This window comes from Mesocricetus auratus, unplaced genomic scaffold (assembly GCF_017639785.1).
Source record: "Mesocricetus auratus isolate SY011 unplaced genomic scaffold, BCM_Maur_2.0 Super-Scaffold_100004, whole genome shotgun sequence".
Taxonomy (NCBI): Eukaryota; Metazoa; Chordata; class Mammalia; order Rodentia; family Cricetidae; genus Mesocricetus; species Mesocricetus auratus.
The window spans coordinates 60,916,909-60,937,006 of record NW_024429189.1 but is presented as its reverse complement, the minus strand read 5'-3'; the positions used below and the strand labels follow the sequence as shown (position 1 = coordinate 60,937,006).

At 55.8% G+C, this 20,098-nt stretch overlaps 1 protein-coding gene across 6 annotated transcripts; it reads right to left on the bottom strand.

Moving 5' to 3' along the window:
* Positions 1–14,281, bottom strand: Tp53i11 (tumor protein p53 inducible protein 11). Of its 6 annotated transcripts, none has more exons than XM_013121765.3 (8): positions 14,112–14,281; positions 5,654–5,734; positions 4,854–5,179; positions 4,274–4,332; positions 4,037–4,085; positions 3,614–3,710; positions 2,315–2,416; positions 1–2,030 (listed from the first exon to the last, which is right to left on the bottom strand). In XM_013121765.3, the coding sequence occupies exons 3-8, from the start codon at positions 5,025–5,027 to the stop codon at positions 1,897–1,899; spliced, it is 615 nt and encodes a 204-aa protein (XP_012977219.1). In that variant the 5' UTR covers positions 5,028–5,179; positions 5,654–5,734; positions 14,112–14,281; the 3' UTR covers positions 1–1,896. The 6 variants fall into 6 exon arrangements, with proteins under 6 accessions (XP_012977219.1, XP_012977215.1, XP_012977222.1 ...); XM_013121761.3 differs by having other exon boundaries at positions 4,854–5,140; XM_013121768.3 differs by having other exon boundaries at positions 4,854–4,993.
* Between the last annotated feature and the right edge of the window lie 5,817 nt (positions 14,282–20,098).

The following is a 20,098-nucleotide window of genomic DNA, read 5'->3' as shown; positions in this document are numbered from 1 at the left end:
TCGTTTTGCACTGGTTTTTGTGACTATTTCTTACAAAAAGAAGGGCTGAGGAATAAATAGTGACCATGACAGAGGCGGTCTTGGGGACTGAGGCAGAAGCATGACAAGAGGAGCTGGGGGCAGCCAGGGCTCCCCAAGCTTGGATTCAGGGTGGAGTTCCTATCTCTATCACCGCCTCCTTCCAGGCTTAGTTTCTCCTGGAGGCCACAGGTGTGTCTGTACTGCCAGCCCTGGCCTGTCCCTGACCCTACCCCACCCCCTGTGAAGATATCACACCAGGATGACCTGGCCACCCCATCCCAACCCCAGGGCAGGACCTGCCATCTCCTGTCACTGAGGGACAGACTGGCAGATGTCCACAAAGGGCTGAGCGTGACTGGCATTTTCCACTTCTCTGACTGCCTCCCTTGGGACCCTGTCTGCATTCGCAGAGGACCCAAAAGGATAAACCCCCATCGCCGCTGAAAACAGTCAACAATCTGCAGCAGCTGGGACTGTACTGAGGGGTGGCGGTGCTGGGCCTGTGCTCTGAGGGACTGGCACAGAGCCAGCAGTCCCTTCTTCTTATGGGGGGCTTCGAGACAGGGCTTCTCTGTGGCTTTGGAGCCCATCCTGGCACTCGCTCTGTAGACCAGGCTGGTCTCGAACTCACAGAGATCCACCTGCCTCAATGGTCCCTTCTTGAAAACACAGATTCTCACCGCTCTGTCAGACCAGGAGCCTGGCCCACCGGGCATGTTTTCCACTGAGACTTCCCTGGAGTGCCCCCTGCTGGGCGTAGGCACTCAGGGGAAAGTTTCCCCAGCTGGGGTGGGGGGCATGACTCTGACCCCTGGCAGAAGGGAACGAGATAGGCCTCTGGGAACCTCTCTTCCTCGGTGTGCTTGCTGCTGCAGGGAAGAAAAGTGCGGGGAGCTAGGACCAAGGGGCAGGGCCGCACGGGGAGGTGGCACCAGGGGTGTGTCTTCAGGTCTAGAGGCCCACTGTGAGGGCGCCGAGGAAGGGCAGACCACTTCTGTTTCCTTACGTCTACAGTTTGAGGGGCTGTAGGCCTTGGGACAGCCTGGTGGGGAGGGATCCTGAGGAGGCACTGAGCCACCTGTAACCATGCAGGCCTGTTAGGCCATGGCAAGGAAATGTCCCTGCTTCTCTTCAGAATTCCTCACGCACTAGGAGCCTATGGCCCGCTGAGGTGACAGGGCCTGTCAGGGCCTGTGGTATATTGTATAACCCTGGCCTGTCGGGGAGGGCCTCTGGGGCTCTGGGTGCAGACAGCCAGAGCATCAGAACATTCTACCAAAGAGAATGTCGGGCCAAAGAGAGGGACAGGTGTGCAGGCCAAGGATGGGGACCTGGGCCCAAGGGAGGCAGTCATTCCCCTTGCTAGCTGACCACAGTAGGGGCTGTGTGTGTGTGTGTGTGTGTGTGTGTGTGAGTGTGTGTGTGTGTGTGTGTGAGTGTGTGTGGGTGTGGGTGTGTTTGGCATGTGAGGGACTCACACGAGGAGACCCAGTTTTCGGGTTTCTGGATGGAGAGAAGCTGAGACCTGCTGCTGGAGCTGATACAATCTCCTGGAGAGAAAAGGGCCTCCTGGCAGAGGAACTAACCTTGACTCAGCCCAGAGACCCCAGCAATCCACTCTAGACTGTGTGCCTATTAGAGTCTAGAGATCAAGAAAGCTAGGGCAAGGGGTTGTCCCTGTACGGGGTGAGGAGTGGGGTGCAGAGGCCCCAGCCTGCTGTCACTGCCCAGGAGGTCCAAACTGACTCCAGGGAGTGCCTGGGAGGGAAGGAAGGTGCGCGCACCCTGCCTGCTTGCAGGCCTGCCCGGGGCCCACAGACCGTGAGGTCCCCAGCCGCTCTGGCCCAGGTCCAGGCCCAGGCAGGTCCCAGCCAGCTACACTTTCTTGGGTTTCCGACCGACTTGGTAATAGTAGTAGATGCTGACAATGACAAAGAGGAGTCGGCTGGCCAGGAGCAGCAGGGTCCCCAGGGACATGAGGCCAGTCTCAGCGAGTGTGGCGGTGACCACTGTGAAGGAAGTCAGGGAGCCAGAGGTTAGGAGCAGAAATGTGCTCAAGCCCCTCCCTCCGCGGTGCTATGCCACACGCTCTCCTTCATCCCTGGGGAGAGGGGGCGGGTGGGGGGCTGGCTGGCCTCCAGGAGCTCAACACCAGCCTAATCCAGCTGACGGACACCCCTAGTCTGCTGCCCCCTAGTGGCAGGTGTCAGAATGCACAGCCCTGAGTGTCTGGGTTGTGGATTGGGCACACAGTCCCCAGTGCTCTGTCCCCTTCCCACCTTACAGTACTCACCCAAGGACTGCACCCCAAAGTAGCAGGCCTCGGTGAGCAGAGTCCAGCGGATGATGACCTTCTCGGCCGTGTAGAGTGCGTTCCACATGATCAGGGAGATGCCTGGTGGGGTCAAGCAGAGGGTGGGCCTGACCCCCAGCTCCGGGGGGGGGGTCTGAACCTCCTTATCCCACAGCACCCTGCTCCTCAGACTGAACTGCCCCTCTCCCTGTCCCCAGTCCCTGTCTCTGCAGACCCAGCTCTGCTATGGAGGCTGTTCACATCACGTCTACAGCCCCAAGGGCACAGGCCGGGCTCTCCACTGGGACTTAGTGTCTACACTGGGACAAGGACCCCCAGCTCCACGCTCCGGCCCCGTGAGGCTGTGTGGAGAAGTCTGAGAACTCAGTTACCTGGGCCTACAGCTCGGTTTCCTTAACAGAGGAGCCCCTGGAGACAGAAAACCTGTGCCAAGGAAGGACTTACTCTCGGGAATTCCCCCAGGGAGAGCAGGACAGGCTTTGATTTTAGCGGCAGAACAGCCGTTGTGGCTTACCCCTCGGTGCCTGATCTCTGGACACCAGAGAAGTGGCCACAGTGTGCTCCGTTGATGGCAGCCACACTGATAGCCACCCCCACCTCTGCCTTGCTCACAGCAAGCTTAGGTCCAACTGGCACAAGCCTGGAGAAGCTGCGTGTACTAAGTCCCAGTGGCCTTCTGAAACTGAGGAGTGGGCATCTTCCAGTGTGGCTGTCGTTAAGACCCAATGTATACCAAGGAAGAAGCAGGCAGGGGAGTGAGGCTGCATCCACCGATGCGCCCAGCCCCCACACAGGACCTTGACGTTCAGGCATACATGCAGGGCTTTGCATAGAGTGGCTTTAGGGAAGGCAGTGATGGCCCTTGCGCTGAACTTTAAAACTGCAGTTCCGCTTCTTGTGGTCTGTTGCACACTCAAATTAGAGGAGAAACCAAAAGGATCAAATGCATTGGGGATAACGATGAGTGGGAGAAGGATGTGGAGGACACTGCTGAGGCTGCCCTCCTCTAGGCTTTGAGACCCTGGTAGGCAGGGCAGGACTTCATCCAACTTTGCTCAATGCCACGGCAGTGCACTGATTAGCCTCAATATTCCCAACCTACCATGTGTATTCCACTAGTGGCCACAAGGTGGCAGCCCATGCTCAGCACGGCCACAGATGGAGGGCCCAGTCTGCCAGCCTGCTTGGGAACCAAGGGAGGCTATCCCAGGATCCCCCAGAGTCCAGGTGTAGCCCTGGGCCTCCCCATCCTCCCACCGCTGACCCAGAAGTACTCACTAAGGAGGGCACCACCGTAGAGGCGGATGGGGGTCTTGCTGGTGACCTCAGCCCCATCAAAAACTGCATCGTAGAGCTGGTCAGGGAGGGCGAGGGCCTGTTGGCAGCAGAGGACATAGACATGGGGGGGGATCCCATGGCAGACCCTGAGTGCCCCCTCCCTGGGGCAATTCCCAGAGCTCAGATCAGATGCCGGTTGCCTTAGGGCACAGCACACTGGTAAGGGGCGAGTGCCAGCCCTGGAACTAGCAAAGACCCTGACAGACGACCTTGGTGTAGAGATAGCAACAACTAGTGATGGGGTGGAAAAGCTGGGGGAGGGCAAAGGGCCACACCCCTCCCCTCCCCTCCATCCAGTCCGAGGTACCACCAGCTGACAAGTACCAGCCTGCTTGCAGCCAGGGCCGGGACACAAGGACTCACCATGATGGCCACACTGGAGAACAGCATAGCAGAAAGAAACTGCCAGACCCTGGGGGGGTGCAGAGGGGAAAGTTACAGCCACCCTGTCGACCCAGACCCCAGGAGACACTCTGTGAAGCCCAGACACCCCGGGCTATTTGGGGAGGTATGAACAAGGTATGCTCTGGATTTCAGAGAAAGGCCCAGTAACGTAGGACCTGATACACACCGGGACACAAAACAAGACCTGCTACTCACCTGAGCCCCAGAGGCTCCCGCACAGCAAACTTGATCTCATTGCCCAAGACCTGGCTGATCTGTGGACACAGAAGTCAGAGGCATCAGGGAAGGCCTCCAGCATCCCCCCACTCACCCCTCTCCCCACACCTGTGTACACCCGGGCCCAGAGCACCTGTGATTGACATAGAGGTCTTCTCACTGCAAGCCCAAGTTAAGGCTCTAACCTCTCCTGTCTCCCTTGGCACCCAGAGAAGTGAGAAGCTGAGAAGAGGTGGCTAAGAAGGAAAGTTCAGGGTCTGCCCACCATGGGCTGGAAGCCTGGCTCTGTCCATCACTGGGTAACCTCAAGGAAGTGAGAGTCTCAGCTTCCTCGTCTGTACATTGGGTCAATAATCACATGGGCAGCTTGCAGGGCTAGCAGGGTCCGCTCGGGTCTGTAACACAGTCTATGCCTGTCCCCTAAGGAGCACTGGGCTCTTCCCACAAAACCAATGCTACTATACATGTCACTCTCCCGCACTGCAGGGGCCCCAGAGGCACAGGGAAGCTGTAGGCTCCAGCAGCTCTGGGGCCTGGCCTCCGCCCTAGCAAGGCCCACCTTTGACCGGTGCACTTCGCCATCATCATCCTCCCCGCCCACGCCCAGGATCTTCCTGGTCTTCAGGCGGCTCACAAGGTCCGTCTGGCTGTGCTTCTTCATGAGTGGAGGAGGCTGCTTGGCTGCCATTTTGTCCTCTGCTGAGGGACATGGGGAGACACTGGCCTCAGCCATCGTTCCTGCTGGACTTCCAGACCCCAGGTCCCAAGGTAGGGCGAGAAGGGTGTGGTCAGGCGCTACCCAGGGCCTGAGAGAAGATGAAGCTGCGGCTGCCTCAGTTTCCTCTCCTGTAAAATGGGTTGAGGAGGACGCTGCCAGCCTGGTCCCTGGGGAAATGGCACAGCCCAGGTGACTAGTCAGACAAGGCCTTACAGTCAGCCCTTGAGCGGCATATGGGATTTAGAAATGGCATTTGGACCAGGATGGATCTCACTGACCAGATTTATGGGTCATAGAGACAAGACTTCAGGAAGGTAAGGACTCGGCCTAAGCCCAGAGTGAGTCTCCTCAGTCCTAGGGTCTGGACCTGCCAAGAAGGAGCTGGCCAGACAATCCCCATTGCCAGCAAGCCACCCCGCTGGTCTTCCTGTCCCTAGATAGCCTCCTTCACTATCCAGGACCTAGAGAAGGAGAGGGTTTTCGTGAGGGAAGCAGGCATTAGGCCCACAGAATGAGGCTTCAGGTAGTGGCCATACTGCCCAGACCTCACCCACTCCCTACCCCACCACATCTGCCCGCCATCTCCCCCAGCCCCCAGCCCTGCAGGCCAGCAACACCACACGTCAGTCCTGGTCACATACTGTGAGACGGGCCGCGAGCCAGGTGTTGAGATGGGCGCCACAGTCTGAGACAAGCCCTCTCTCCCGTGGGCAGTCCTCAGTCTAAGAAGAGAAAGGGGGGAGGACGGCAAGGTGAGGCTCTGGCTGACCTCAGACAGCCCCACAACTCTGTGCCACAGGGCCCTGAAGGATGGGCACAAATGAAGAGACTCCAACAGGACAAAAGCATGCGAATGCCCTGTCCCTGAGCACGTCTTCCCGCCCCAGGGAATGTCCCCAGACTCTTGAATCGAAGTAAGCCGTCCCAACAAACACATCAGCAAAAGTCACTACTGGGCCTGCTGGAAGAGCAAGGCCCTTGCTCCTCATCTGTAAAATGAGCGTCTACGCTTTTCCTTCCTGTGGGTGCTGGCAGGCCTGCCGAGGCTGTCCATGTCCCAGCACGCCCCAGGGGGAAGCAGGGATGTCCTTTTAGTCACCCTGCCCCAGGTGGGGCCCCAAATCCTCAGCCCAGGTCACCGCTTTCCTCTGACCCCAGAAAGACTGAACACACTCTCCAGCATCTCCAACTCTCCCTCTTCCAGACCATACAGGGTCCAGAGCTCAGCCCCGTCCACCCCTTCTCTAAGGACGCAGATGTCAGTCACCTGGCCCATGTTCACTCTGACCTTCATTTTAATCCAAGCAGAGGTGACGTGACCCTGAAGATAGCCCATGTCACCCCCTCCTCCAGTCAGGACACCAGGGTCGCGTGCCCAGACTGCAGTGGGTGTGTGCCGTCCCAGCTATACTGGCAGCCGTGGGTCTGATGTCTGTTACTCCAGTTTCATCTGGATGTTCTCAACCGTTGCATAAACAGACTCATGAAGCATATGGACACCGGCCGGCCCAGCCTCTCCCACCCAGCAGGTCTGCCTTTCCCAACTCATCTAGGCCCAGTGCCGCAATTGCCCATTCCTCATGCACATCAGTGTTCGGAGGGACGCTCATGCCACATGAGGGACATCTGGCTGTTTCTGGTCTTCCTCTGTGTGCATTTGGTGCCATCACACATTCCCATGCCGCTGAGGCAAACGGCCCAGTGTGTGGACACGGTGGACAGCCAGGACACCACAGGCCTTCCACAACGCGCCTACGCTCCAGCTCCCTCACATTCCTGCCAACACTTGCTGTGGGCCATTTCTGTCCCAGCGCCACTCTTCGAGGCCCCTGGATTCTTAAACTTCCTCATGAAGTCAGGTGTGACAGGCTGCCATGCCCCCTCACTAGCCTTGTGACCTTGGCTGAGTCACCTCAGTAATCGTGAGTCTCAGTTTCCTCATCTGTGAAAAGGACTTCAGCTCCAACCTCCTAGAGACCCCGAGGCCATAAGGGAAATTGGGTTAGAGTATGCAAAGAGGCAGCTGCACAGAAGAGAGCCAGCCTGTTCAGAGAGGCCCTCTGTGACAGCATGGGGCACCAGGGCTCAACTGGTGTCATCAGCAGCTACAACAAATTACTTCTTCCCCGAGCCCCATTGTTCTCATCTGGGATATGGGAGCAACCACCTACAACATCCCCGCCGCCCTGCGCTCCTAACCCCACCCCAAGCTGGTCTGAGAAGCAAGACCCTGGACGGAGCCCCGTTCAGAAAGTGACCGCTGGGGCCATAGCAGGAGGGCTGCACACTTGCTGTCTGGACTCACTTCTGGGACCTCCAGTGGCTTACATGGGTCTGTAGGCCAGCTGGTTAGTGTCTGTGACTCAGTCTCCCCACAAAAGAAGGGGCTAACTCGCAAAAAAAATGTTATCTCCCTCAAGTCTGCAGTCAATGTCTTGTCTTAGACAGTGCCCAGTGAAGATGACAGCCACCCTGGACAGTGACTCCAGAGAGAGAGGACCAGATCTTGTAATCACCTTCCCATCACATGGGACCAAGACCTTAGTGCCCTGTGCCCTAGCATGTCCCTCCTCGTTGGACTGGGAGCTTCCCAGAACTGTTTTCCTCTGCCACATAACTCATCCACCAGCACGCACGCACGCACGCACGCACACACGCTTGCATGCACGCACGCGTGAGAGCGAATGCCAGTGGCCTTCGGGACTTCCTCTCCCCCAGTCTTCCCTATCAAAGTCACTTGCCAAGGGTTTCAGCCCTGATACCATTTTAACATAAGTGAGGGCACCTCCCCCACTCCATTCCTGGGAATCCTAGCCACACACAGGCTTTGAGCCAGTGAACCTGTTTTGAATCTTGGCTCTGCCTACGTATGAGCCACCACGGCACTCTCAGCCTCAGTTTCCCTCTGTGGAATGGGGGATAAGGATGGGGAAATGCCAGTGAATGTAGGCATGCACCCTCCGGCCAAGCGGCCTGCCCTGAATGGGAGCTATCCTCCTTCCCAATGCCCTCTCTTCCTTACCCAGCTGAGAAGAGTGGGAAAGGCCTCTGCCTCTCAGGCCTGCCCGGCTTCCTGCATGCTGCTCCTAGGGCCTCCCCATCCCCACTGTGACTGCGGAAGCGGGAGGGGCCGCTAATCCTTCACCCTCATGCTCATAGATGTGGAGATGGAAAGAGGCATCAGTGAGGCCACGTCCTGTCTGCTGTCCCTGTCAGACTCCTTGGCAGCCGTACCCACTAAGGCAGCAACTCTCCATCCTTCTAAGAGTGACAGTCACTCTGAGCCCTGTCCAAGAGGGAAAGTCCTCCCTGCTCGGCAGGCCAGCTCAACCGTGTCCTCCTCCGCAGAGTTCAGCTAGTCTCCTGTCTCACCCCCGGCCATTTACAACTGATGTCCCAAGGTGACCCAACAGGAGAGCAGCAAGCCTGTGCTCCTCAGAGCACTGTCCTCATAACCCAGGCCGTCCTAGCTGCAGTCAGAGCTTAAGGCCCATGGTGGGGGAGAGGGGAGCTGCCCTAGGCTACATTCAAGTCTGTGGCCTGGGGCAGGAGAGGCATGTAGAGGATGAGGCAGGGCCACTCTCTATGAGCATGTGCTTTGGGCCAGTGGTTTCATCAGGAGCTCTGGAATAACTGCTTCCATGATAGTACCTTCCTGGCCAGGGGAGTAGATGTCCCAAGACAGAACAGGAGGGTTTGGGGGTACAACAGTAGGAGATGAGGAGTACCCATTCCTATTTTTTACTTTATTTTAAGACAAGGTTTCCCTGAGTAACCCTAGCTGCTCTAGAAGTCACTCTATACGCCACGCTGGCCTTAAACTTGGAGATCCACCTGACTCTGCCTTCTGAGTGCTGGGATTAAAGGAACACACTCTTAATGATTAGGAAAGCTTAGACTCAAAATGCACCTCTTTCTCTTCACTGCTCTGCAACCTCAGGAAAATTGCTTAGCCTCTCTGAGCTTCCAAGTCCTCATCTAAGAAAGTAGACTGAGGCCACTCAGCAAGTTTGTGATGTACCATAAAGAGGGCAGCCTCGGAGCTGGGCCCCTGAATTGTGTTGCACAAAGGACAGCGACACATTGTGTTATTAATGAACTCCTAACCAGATTCAGCCCTGGGCGGCACACCCGGTGAGGCAGGGGACCACACCTCCCAAGCTGATCCTGGAGGACTTCCCCATCCTTCCCAGGAAGCCTGGTTACCATAGAAACCAATGGACTGCAGAGCTGTCCCGACAGGGAGGCTGTGCCCAGGAGGGTAGCCTTAGGAAACCCGCTGCCCTGGGAGGGGGAGGGGAGGTAGGGGCCCAGAACACCCACAGCTGCTCAGACGACTTCCCCTGAGTCACAGCCACGGCCCCTCAGTCGGGGAGCCACTTCCTCCCCAGTATGGGCACAGGTGCAGCGGCCGCAACAGCCCTCCTGCCCGTGAGGAGAGAGCTGCTCACGCCCTGCCTGAGCCAGGGACAGCAGCCTAAGAAACCCCTGAAGTCCACATGCTTGCTTGTGACAGTAGCTAATCCCATTCCATTTTTCAGATGAGAGCACTAAGGCCCGAGTGACTTACTTATTGAAGAGTCCCTGGCTTGACCTGAGCCTTCATTGGATCTCCTGAGAGGGTCTAGAGAAGGGACGTCAGGGAATGAATATATCTGGGTTTGTTTGTGTCGAGTGCCTGGTAATGGAGTGTTCCTGGAAAGCACACATACAAACACACACACACAGAGAGAGAGAGAGAGAGAGAGAGAGAGAGAGAGAGAGAGAGAGAGAGAGAGAGAGAGAGAGAGAGAGAGAGCCAAACAACTGAGCTTCAAGCAGTCTTCCAGAACACTCTCCCTGGAAGTCTTGGTGCATCTCCCAATGTCTGAAGCGCCCTCCCTAGGCCTGGCCTGGCCTGTCTTGGGCTCAGGGCCTGTGATGTGGGCGGAGCACTGGGAACTAGTACCACAGAGCAGAGCCCATTGTTCTGTTGTCTCGTGCAGCAGAATAGCTGGAAGTGGGTCTGAACAGCGCTGCTTACAAGTGAGGACACTGAGAGTTCAGTTTGGAGGACGGTCGGAGGGTCGGCAGAGAAGACTCTGCCCCTGGGCCCCAGAGCCTCTTCTAGGCTACCCCAGTCGTCTGGATAAGATGGAGGTCTAATCACCTTCTAGGAACCAGCTGCTGGGGCCTTGTGGCAAAGTGACCCACATCTCGGGGCGTCACAGGAAGCAGAAGGTGAACACCACATTCCCTCCACAGACTTGCATTCCCAGACCTGGAGCAGGCAGGTCTGCTGCTAAGTGAGGAACCCTATTGCCTGCAAACGGGTGTCACGCCTCACTCACAGAGTCAAGGATCACAGGACACAGGCAGCAGTATCGACACACATAATGTCCTCTGTGGCACAGGTCTCTTTGGAGACCTTCTAGGCCCATGCAAAGGGGAGATGGAAGGGCTGCTACTGTGCACACCACCCGCTCAGCCGAGCCGAGCCTCGGTCCCCAGAGAATGAATTATTATAGCACGCTGCCTGGGTGGACAGAGCAGTGATGGCGGGCTGTACTGTCACCTCTCACCAGCTCAGTCGTCACTAAGCTGCTGTGAAAGGTGAGGACAGAGAAGGGAACCAACGGAAAAAGACCATGATGTGCAATCCTTTAGCATGGCAGCCGTGGAGACAGACCCATCCCAGTGGCAAAGCGATGGAGTCCATGCCAAGTTCCTCGAACCTTCAGGAACCTGGCCCTTGGAGCTGGAGCCTCAGGGTTTGCCCTGCTACTAGGTCAGGGTGCCCGGAGTCACTATGCTTCAAGGAGTTCAGCTGATGTCACTGGCATGATGAGCCAGGGCTTGCCTGTGTAGAAGTTGGGAAGTGTGGCCCTGAAGGCCCTCTCCAGGTTTGACTAGACTCCAGTCACAAAAGCACATTCATTTGCATTTCAGTTTGGCCCTGCCCAGCCTCGGCAGCCCTCCCCGCCTCTCCTCTCCCGTAGTGGAGATTTTATCTTCTCACTGGTCCTCTCTGTCTTTGGAAGGCGCAGAGGAAAAGCCTGGACTTTCATCACATGTGTCTTCAGAGCACAGGGACAACACATAAACAACCCTTGCTGTGTTGGAGAAAGGGGGTGGGCTCAGGCCTGGGAGCCACATCCCTGGGGCTGGGGGGCTGGAGAAGGGCTTCACTCAGAAGTCTGAGGCGGCTGCCCTAAGCAAGGCTGGGCAGCTTCTCACACAGCCTCTCGCCACTCAGAAATCATTGACAGGGCTTTTCCTGTCCTGCTGTCATTTGCAAAAGGCAACACACAGCATGGAGAATTCCTGTCCTTTTGAACCTGAGTGGGCCAGTCTCCCCAGGGCCCGGTGACCTAGTCCGGGCCCTCAAGGGCAGCTGGCCCAGTCATCCAGTCATCCTTCAGGACAGCCCTACAGTTCCCACAGAGCCAGGGCTCTCCTGTGAATACGGCAGGAGCTCCCCTTCCCAGCCATTGTCACCCCCCAGACCCCTCCCTGCTGCTCAACAACATGCTCACATCCTGGCTCTGCACCTCATACCCCAAGAGCTTGTGTGGCCTTGGGAGAGGGACCTGCCTCTCTGGGCCTCAATTTCCTCATCTGTTAAATGGGCATAATAATGACACTTACTTTCCCCGATTAGAATTTGCCTACCATCACCCAGAATAACTTGCATTTTGTAACTAGTGTTCAACAATGCTGTTTAGACCTGAAGATTCAACTTCTTCTTGGCCTCAGTTTCCCCTCTTACTAAAGCAGTTACTGAGCAGAACCCCTTCCAGGATGTCATGCCCACACAAAAAGAGTGTTCCAAAGAGGATAGTATGAGGAAGGACGGGGTGAGACAGAATAGGGCAGGTGGGGAGGGTCTTGGGGGATGGAGTTCCCAGGACACTCAGCCTGGGTGACTGTCTCCCTGTCCCTGGCTGCCGTGGCTGTGGGAAGGACATAGAGAATGCTACTGGGGGTGAGGCCTTCCCACTTGGATTCAGAACACAATGGCTACTCTGTGGATGCCCCTCTTGGGGGGTGGGGATGCTGGCGGGGAGGGTGCTAACTTACAAATTCTCTCTCAGCATCACTTCTCTCACCTGTGGGGGCTCCCCATCCTTTGTCACCAGTGCCTAACTCTTACCCACCCCCAGGAGCAGCCTGCTGCTGCCACAGGCTCTTTGCACACGCTATTCTGCAGGATTGGAAAAACATCACTGGCCACTCTTTAAAATGGCCCAACACCCCAACATTCTACACGCTCCCCTGACTCCTGCCCTTCATTATAGAATTTGCTTTCTCCCTCGGTCCGAGACTGGCCTGGAACACAGACTCTTCCTGCCTCAGCCCTCCGGGTGCTGGCATAACTCCAAGGCACCACGCATGACCCAATGGCTTATTTATTATCTATTCGCCTCTCCTTGCTCAAGCCACGGCACCGCCAGGAGAAGAGTCTTTTCAGCTCCCACAGGTGTGTCGGGACCTGTGGAACCTTGCTGGCCATCTGTGTCGTCACCCTTTGGTATAGTACTCACAGAACTTTAGGCAGTGAAGGGACATACAGAAGAGCGGAGGACAATGAATGACGACCTCGGCCCTAGCCAAGAGCCTCTCTCCAGCAGAGGGGGCTGTCACAAGTTCAACCTGGGAGTCGGGTGGGGAGGAGCTGCGAGGTCTGGGGACGGGAAGGGTCAAAGCAGGAGACATCAAGTGGAGGCAGCCAGACTTGAGAGTTCTGCAGAAGAGAAGCCAGAGCAGCCGGCTCCTGCAACCCTGAGACCAGAGGGGACTCTAGGGGACCGTACCATCTAAACAAAGGCGACAACAGAAATCTGAAGAATACTCTTATTTCCCAACGGCCCTACAGGAAAATAACTTGTTTTTCCCTCAGATTGAGCCTGCGGCTGCCACTAAGAGGCAGGTGGTGTTCCAACGAAACGCACAGCTGGATGGACGTCCCTGTAGCCCAGAGACTTGCCCACTCCCGCCAGGCCCCATCCAGAAAAGTTTGTCTTAAAAAAACGAAACAGGAAGTGCGGGCGTGGGGATTTCGAGGAGGCCTTGGCCGTGTGCTTCAAGCTTTGGGGCAAGGTGGGGGCGGTTCCTGGGCCTCTCCTTGCCCCTCCACCCCACAGGCGGGAGGAAGCCAGCTCCACCCAGACTACAAGAAGGAGGCAAGAGGGGACCAAAAACGAACGCCTGGCCCTGAGGTGGCCCGGAGATGGTGCGCCAAGTATTTCTTAGCACTACATAGGACCCCAATACACCCTGTGCCAGCCGATGGCCCCACGCTGCCCCCTTGATGCTGACCGCGCCGGCTTAGAAGGGAGAGGCTCGCCCTGGTCCACCTGCGATCCCCTCATGACTCCCCTAGGCTATGATTTGGCCCAGCCGCGTTTCTGATCGTTCCTTTCCTGCAGGGACTCTGGAGTGTCACCGGCCTTGCCCCTTCCTCCTCCGATCAATCCCTCATCTCCGCCCTGCAGACACTCCTCCACTTTGTGAGGCGGGAGTCCGCGACTCCTCCAGCCCCCGCACCCACACTGAAGGTCCGGCCGGACCATTGGTCAGAGGGAACCCCGCCACCTCCTCCGCCCGCGTACCCATGTGGGCAAAGACCCGGGAACTCGCAAGTTTGCACCGCTCAATCCTCGGGCCAGGAGACAAAGGCGGGAGGGGGTGCGGTGGCGAGAAAGGGGGAGGGGACCGAGAACTAAGCGTGGAAGACGGAGACCCCGCGATAGAAGAAACTGCTACACGCCCGGTTCTCTCTGGCTCCAAAGCAAAGAGCTATAACCCGAGAGGAGGCCGAGAGAGAAATAAACAGCCCTGGGGGATGGAGGTGACAAAGAGAGCTGGAGGAGAAAGGGAAACCGAGTCAGTACAAGGAAACAAACAAAAAGGACAGTGCCTCGAGGAGCTCAGCGGGGGTCCCGGGCGCCGGCAGACCCGCAGGTGCCAAGCTGGCCCGGCGCCCGGCAGGAGTGCGCAGGGTGCTCGCTGCCCCCCCAGAGGTTCCTAAGGCCCCCAGCGTCCCCGGGCTCCGCTGCGCAGGCAGCGGCCGGCGCGGCGGGGAAGTGCGAGGCTAGCAGCGGCGGGCAGCGGACTTACGTTCCTAAGTGCGCCGGGTGCTGCGCTCGCGGAGCTGGCGTGCCCCGCAGACGCTTCGGCAGGGGGAGTCTCACATCGCGGCGCCGCGCTGGGCGAGCAGGGCAGGGCAGGGCAGGGCAGGCTGGACTCCAGTGCTGCCGGGTTGCCCGAGTCTGGCGGCCCGCACTGGTCCCTCCTCTAGTGCGGCGCACAAGCCAATGGCGCGCCGTCCCCTCCCACGCGCCTGGCTGCCTCGCCCCCGAGGTGGCCAGGGCGGGCACAGAGGGGTTGGGGGGACCCAAGGCCGCAGCCGAGGCCTTGCCGAGCGCCGCCTGCGGGGGGCGCACCCCCTTCTTGGTCAGGGGATACCCGAACAGGGACACCCTGCTGCTTCGCTACCCAGGACTTTCTCGGAAGTTCTGAAAACAGCGCCCCTTTCCCGGGACTGCAAACATCCCTTATGAGCTGATAAAATACCCATTCTTAGGCCTAGGTCCGAGTCTAGGAAGGAACGGGCCAGTTTTGGCTGGCAGCACCCCTACCCTCCACAGTGTGAAATAACACGGTTAATAACGGTCACCGTTTACTAAAACACTTTCAAGAATGAAATCTTCGCGTTCTCAACAGCCCAAGGGGTGTAGACCCAGTTCACAAAACCGCGAGTCATTAATGCTTAGCCTAGGCCTGAAGATACTGGAGAATGGGTGCTTTGTCAGCCCAGCTTGTCCCCACAGCTTGAAGTGACTGCCAAATGACAGGAACTCTCACCCCACCGAGACCTTCGACCTCAGTCCCTGTGCTGATTGCATGTGTCGGGGCTGGGGTCTTTCCCTGGGCTTCAGAATATTTGTTGGGGGAATCAAAAGCCTTTTATCTCAGCCCATGCCAAGAGAGTGTTTCTGGGTGAGCTTTGAGGGGTCCTGGAAGGTCTTCAGGGGCCTATCAGCCCTAAAACACAGGCTCCTGCAACACCCCATTCCTTGCCTGGCTCTGGACTGCTGGAGAAACCCTTTAGAGCTGTTGATTGCCCAGGGCCCTGCCTCCGGCTGAGAAAAACCCTGGGGATCTTGTTTTCTAGACAGAAGGTAAGTAGTCATAGCAGGCCCGACGGGAGGGAGGGTGGGATGGCAGAGAGGAGAGCGGCTGCCCCCTAACCCCAGTTAGGTGCACCTCTGGCTCCTGAGTTTGTTGCTTTTCTACTGCAGGCTACAGAACCAGAAAACCTGGGTTCAAACCCTGGCTCCATCTTTTAGCATGATGGCAAGTTACCTAACCTCTCCAAGTCTCCTTATCTACAAAATGGGTGTGACTTATTGCAGGAAGTGCCCTGTGGCTGTTGCCGGGATTTCCAGTTAGAGGAGCAGCCCCTGCTTACCAAGTCTAACCATGTGTGAGGTGCTAATGTACCAGGCAGGCTCCGTGGCCCTCCCAACAGCTGGGGTTGGACAGGAGAGGCTGTGCCCTTTGCAAGGAAGTAAACAGAACCTGGTACACAGCAAGCCAGCTCGCAGTGGCTGTTAGCCTCCTGATTACCAAGGCAACTAAACTGCCTTCCCACAGTGCCACCCGCTCTCACTGAACACCTGGCTAGTGATGGCCAGTAATGAATGAATCACTCAGCCAGTCACATCTGTGGCTCTGGATCGGGCCTGTCTCGAGGTGTGTGGAGGGAAGAGCACATCCAAGCCACCTGTCCCTGACCAGAGGCTTCATCATGATCTGTTCTCTGAACAGTTTAGAGTCTCACCTCTGGATAGAGATAGGTGATGAGTTCATTGTCACACCATCTGTCCCTTTATCATGCAGGGCTCTGGGCTGTGTCACTGGAACCCGGCAGCATCCTTGAGCACCCTCCAGACATGGAGACACCTCCCAGTGTTCTACCAGAAGCATGACCTGAAGGTAGAATTCCAGAGGCTGGACCTGATGATAATGACGCCTACCCTTCCTTGATTAAGAGGTTGTATTATAAGGAGTGAGCTCACTATCACTTGAAGCAAGCAAGCAGATCTGAGGAGAAGGAGGAGTAGGAGGACGTGGCAGACAGGGTCACCAGTGGCAGGGCTTACCCCTTCAGTGGTGCTTGATGTAGACAGAGCCTCTGAGCTCTGGGTATCTGTGTTCTGGGGTTTCCATGTCCATCTATAAGGAGCTGGGAGCCCATAATGCTTTGCAGAGATGGTATAGCTACCCACATGGGCCCTGTGTGCCAGGAAAAGTGCTGAGTTCTCGGGCCTTGGAGTAGACAGAAGGGTATCCCTGTCCTCAGAGGATTCCTAACCTCTTGGGAAAACAGATTTGTATCCAGGATCTCGAGGACTAGGGAAGTCACTCCCAAACTCAGCTGACAGACTGGGAGACTGAGAGAACACAGAGGGTTTCCACAGCAGCACCTCCAAGTGCAGACCCCTCTGATGGACCTCATCTGGCTTCAGCTTGCAGGCGGACACACACAGAGTGCTCACTACTGCTAAGGCAACTCTTCCTAATTAGAAAAGTAGGGCTGAATGACAAGAGACTATCTACCCATCTCACCATCCATTTTCCCCAGAGTGCCCACCCCTGTCCACACACTTCTCCAAAGTCATGTGCATGTGTTTAAGAACATTCCTAAGACCACTATTCAACCCTCAAAATGACCTCAACCAATAAATGGAGACAGGATGGGCTGGGTCCTGGCAGGGTAAGAGAGAATGCATATTGAGCCCTTTGTCCAGACATGTTTATGAGTTACCTCATTTTCCCATTGGCTAGAGGCAAGCTTACCTGGTCAGGCACATTATAACATGACACAACACAGATATTTAGCCTGCATGGATTCTGAGGGTAAAAGCCACTCCACACCCCCTGTCCCAGTGACCCTCTGTTGCAACTCGGAGGGAAATGGGCATACAGCCATCACTGATCCTTGGAGCTTATGAGAAGCCAGTGAAGTGACTGGATAGATAGGTTTACCAAGTGAAAACTTGGATTCTTATTGTTCCTGTGGAGTTGGACTCTGAATGTGCTAAAATGTTCTCTACAAAGCCTCAGGAGTTGAGGAGCAGCCAACCAGTGAGGGTCACTCCTACGGAGACCCAAGAGCTGCTGTTCCATTTGTCCTGTCCTGGGCTTCCTGGGCAAGAGTGGCAGCCCCTCTGTGACCTAGAGGGAGAGCACATGTGCAAGTGTGTGGGTGACAGTGCCAGGGCTCTGTGCAGGTGGGGAGGGGCATGCAGCTCACTTCTGCACCGTGGCCCCTGAGGAAGAGACCATACTTTCAATGAGCAGGGCATGGTGATAATATGCACGGCTGTGATCCCAGCACTCTAGAAATGGAGGCAGGAGGATCAAGAGTTCAAAGACATTCTCAGCTACATAAGGAGCTCAGGACCAGCCTGGGCTATATGAGACACTATTTCTAAATAAGACAAAAAGCCAAGGTTCAGGTTAGAGAGATGGCTTAGTAGGTTAAAAAAAAAAAGGCTTGCTGCAACAAGCCTGATGACCAGAGTTCAATCCCTAGAACCTACATAAATCTGCTCTCTGACCCCAATATGTGTACCATAACATGGGTACCCCATCACACACACAATAATAACAGTGATAATAATTAAAAGCAAAGGTGCTTGCAGTTACAGCAGGATTAGCAGGGAATGGTGAGGGCTATGGGAGCTAGCACTGGGCATAATCTTTGGAGCAGGGCCCAGGCAGAAAGGTCTCAGCAGTGCCACCTCCCTGGACATGTTGGAAGAAGACAGGACTGTCTGAGTTCAACGGTAGTTGAACCTGGGAATATTGGACTTGACAGGCATAGGTTTAGATCCTGGCTGTGGATCTAAAACAGAGCTAAGAACTGGGTGAGTTTTGCAGGAGTCGCAGAACAGCCAGGATAATAAGCCTGTAGCTTGGAGCTTCTGCTACTGCCAGGAGCAAGGTGTAGGTGCTTCTAAAGCTGTAACGGGTGGCTCAAAGGTGACTACTGTTGAGCCAGGTGAGCTGAGGCTACCACAGGGGTACCTTTGAGGCCCAAGCAGAAGCTTGACTGCTGTGAGAGCCCAGGGAGTGAGCTGAGCTGGGTCAGGTTCCTTTCCTGATTCCCCTCACTTCCACCGCCTTCTCTTCTTTCTGAGCCTGCCTAGTGGGGACCTTTGGGGTAGCCTCAGGCTGAACACAGTTGTAGGGTCTGAAGGAGAAGGGGAGGATCAGGAATTCCCAGGCTGGCCCTCCCTCCCTCTCATACTATCTGTGAACTAGGCTGGGTCTCATCCCTGACTCACGCCCCCATGGCTGAACTCCCTTGCTGACTCATCTTCCCCTGCCAATCCTGACTCTGGATGCTGTGGGAGCAAGAAATGTCACACAGCTTCTTACCTGGGAGAAAGAAGCTATCAGTGGGGCAGGGAGCACGACAATGGAACTCAGGCGTCTCAGAGGAAGAATGGCAGGCAGCTTGGGAGAAGTGGCAGGAAAGCAGGGGAGCTGACAAGATCAGACCAGCAAATCCTTCCTGGACCAAGTGAGGTATAAGGCCCTGGTTCTCTCTAACTCGATTCGTGGCTCTTGACAAGTTACTTAGCCTCTCTGAGCCCATTCACCTGTCAAATGGAAAGAGAACCCATGGTGATGCCATGGTACTGAGGGATTGAGGGAGCTGGATGTGTCAGCCCTTAACTCAGGGCCTGACTCACAAGTTCTCAAGAAACTCATTGATTCGATGATGAATGAACAAGAGATGGCAGGGACAGGAGCAGGAGGTGATTTGCTGCTACCTGCAAGAAGGCCATTCTCCATCAGCTGGGGATAGGGTAGGAGCCTGGCATCCTAAACTCAAGGGTGTATAGTTCCCCTGGGGGACAGACGGCACTCTCACAAGTCAGATAAGAGCCTCAGGCTGACTGGAGGCTCTCAGAGTGCTGACTCCTGGTAGGAAAAGCCTTGCTGTGGATATGAGGGTACAGAGGGTATCCTCCTCAGCTTGTTAACTCCCAGAGGCCCTCATAACAGTCACTCTGGGCTGAGGGCTATATCCTGACCCCTGAGCGTCCAGCTTACGTTATAACCAGTCTTTTAACTGCCTCCTGAACAAAAGGACATTCTGACCCCACTCTAGGAGCTTTCCTGGTTTGAATGGTCTGAAGTCTTTTCAAGTTGGTCTCATTATTCACCCATTTTATAGACAAGTAAACTAAGGCTCAATGAATAATCATACACTAAACAGATCAGAATGCAAACCTGACAGTCCAGCCCAGTGCCCAAAGTGGCTCTGTTTTTGCTGGTGGCCACAGCAGAGATTGCAAGACCTCCCACAGATAGTGTCTCTTAGGGTCCTAGTTTTTCCTTCAAAATGTCACCAGTGTTTACCAAAGAATCACATGTGGTCTCAGGAAAACATCTGTCAAACAGACATTTTAAACTGTGTATGGGTGCTCGGGTGTGTGTATGTGCACACATATGCACATGCATTTAGATCATGTACACAATTTCAGGTGTCATCATCAGGAATGCCACCCGCCTTTGAGACAGGGACCCCTTGAAACTGGGTCACTATAGTTGGCCATTTAGGCTGTCCAGTGAGCCCCACATAGCTGTGGTCTCTGTTTCCCAGAGCTGGCATTACAAGTGCAAGCTGCCACACCAAGGTTTTTACAAAGGCTTTGGGGATTGAACTCAGCAACTCATACTTATGAGGCAAGCACTTTACCTCATGAAGTGAGCTGAGCTGAGCTATCTTTCCCAGGTTCTCAGAGCACATGGGGGAGAAAGTCTTAAAAGTGGTGCACCCCATCCCAAGCACAAACTAGAAAGCTGGGCTGAGCAGGGGTTCCCAGGGTAGTAACCTTCCCACAAGCCTCCATGGGATTCCACAGACTGCACTAGACAGACCTGGGGGAGGCGTCATTAGTTTGTACAAAGGGATCCTTTTCCAGGCAAGGTGCACACTGGTAATCCTTGCACTCAGGAGGCTGAGGCAGACAGGTGGTGAGTTTGAGGCTAGCCTGGGCTGCATACTAAGAACCTGTCTCAAA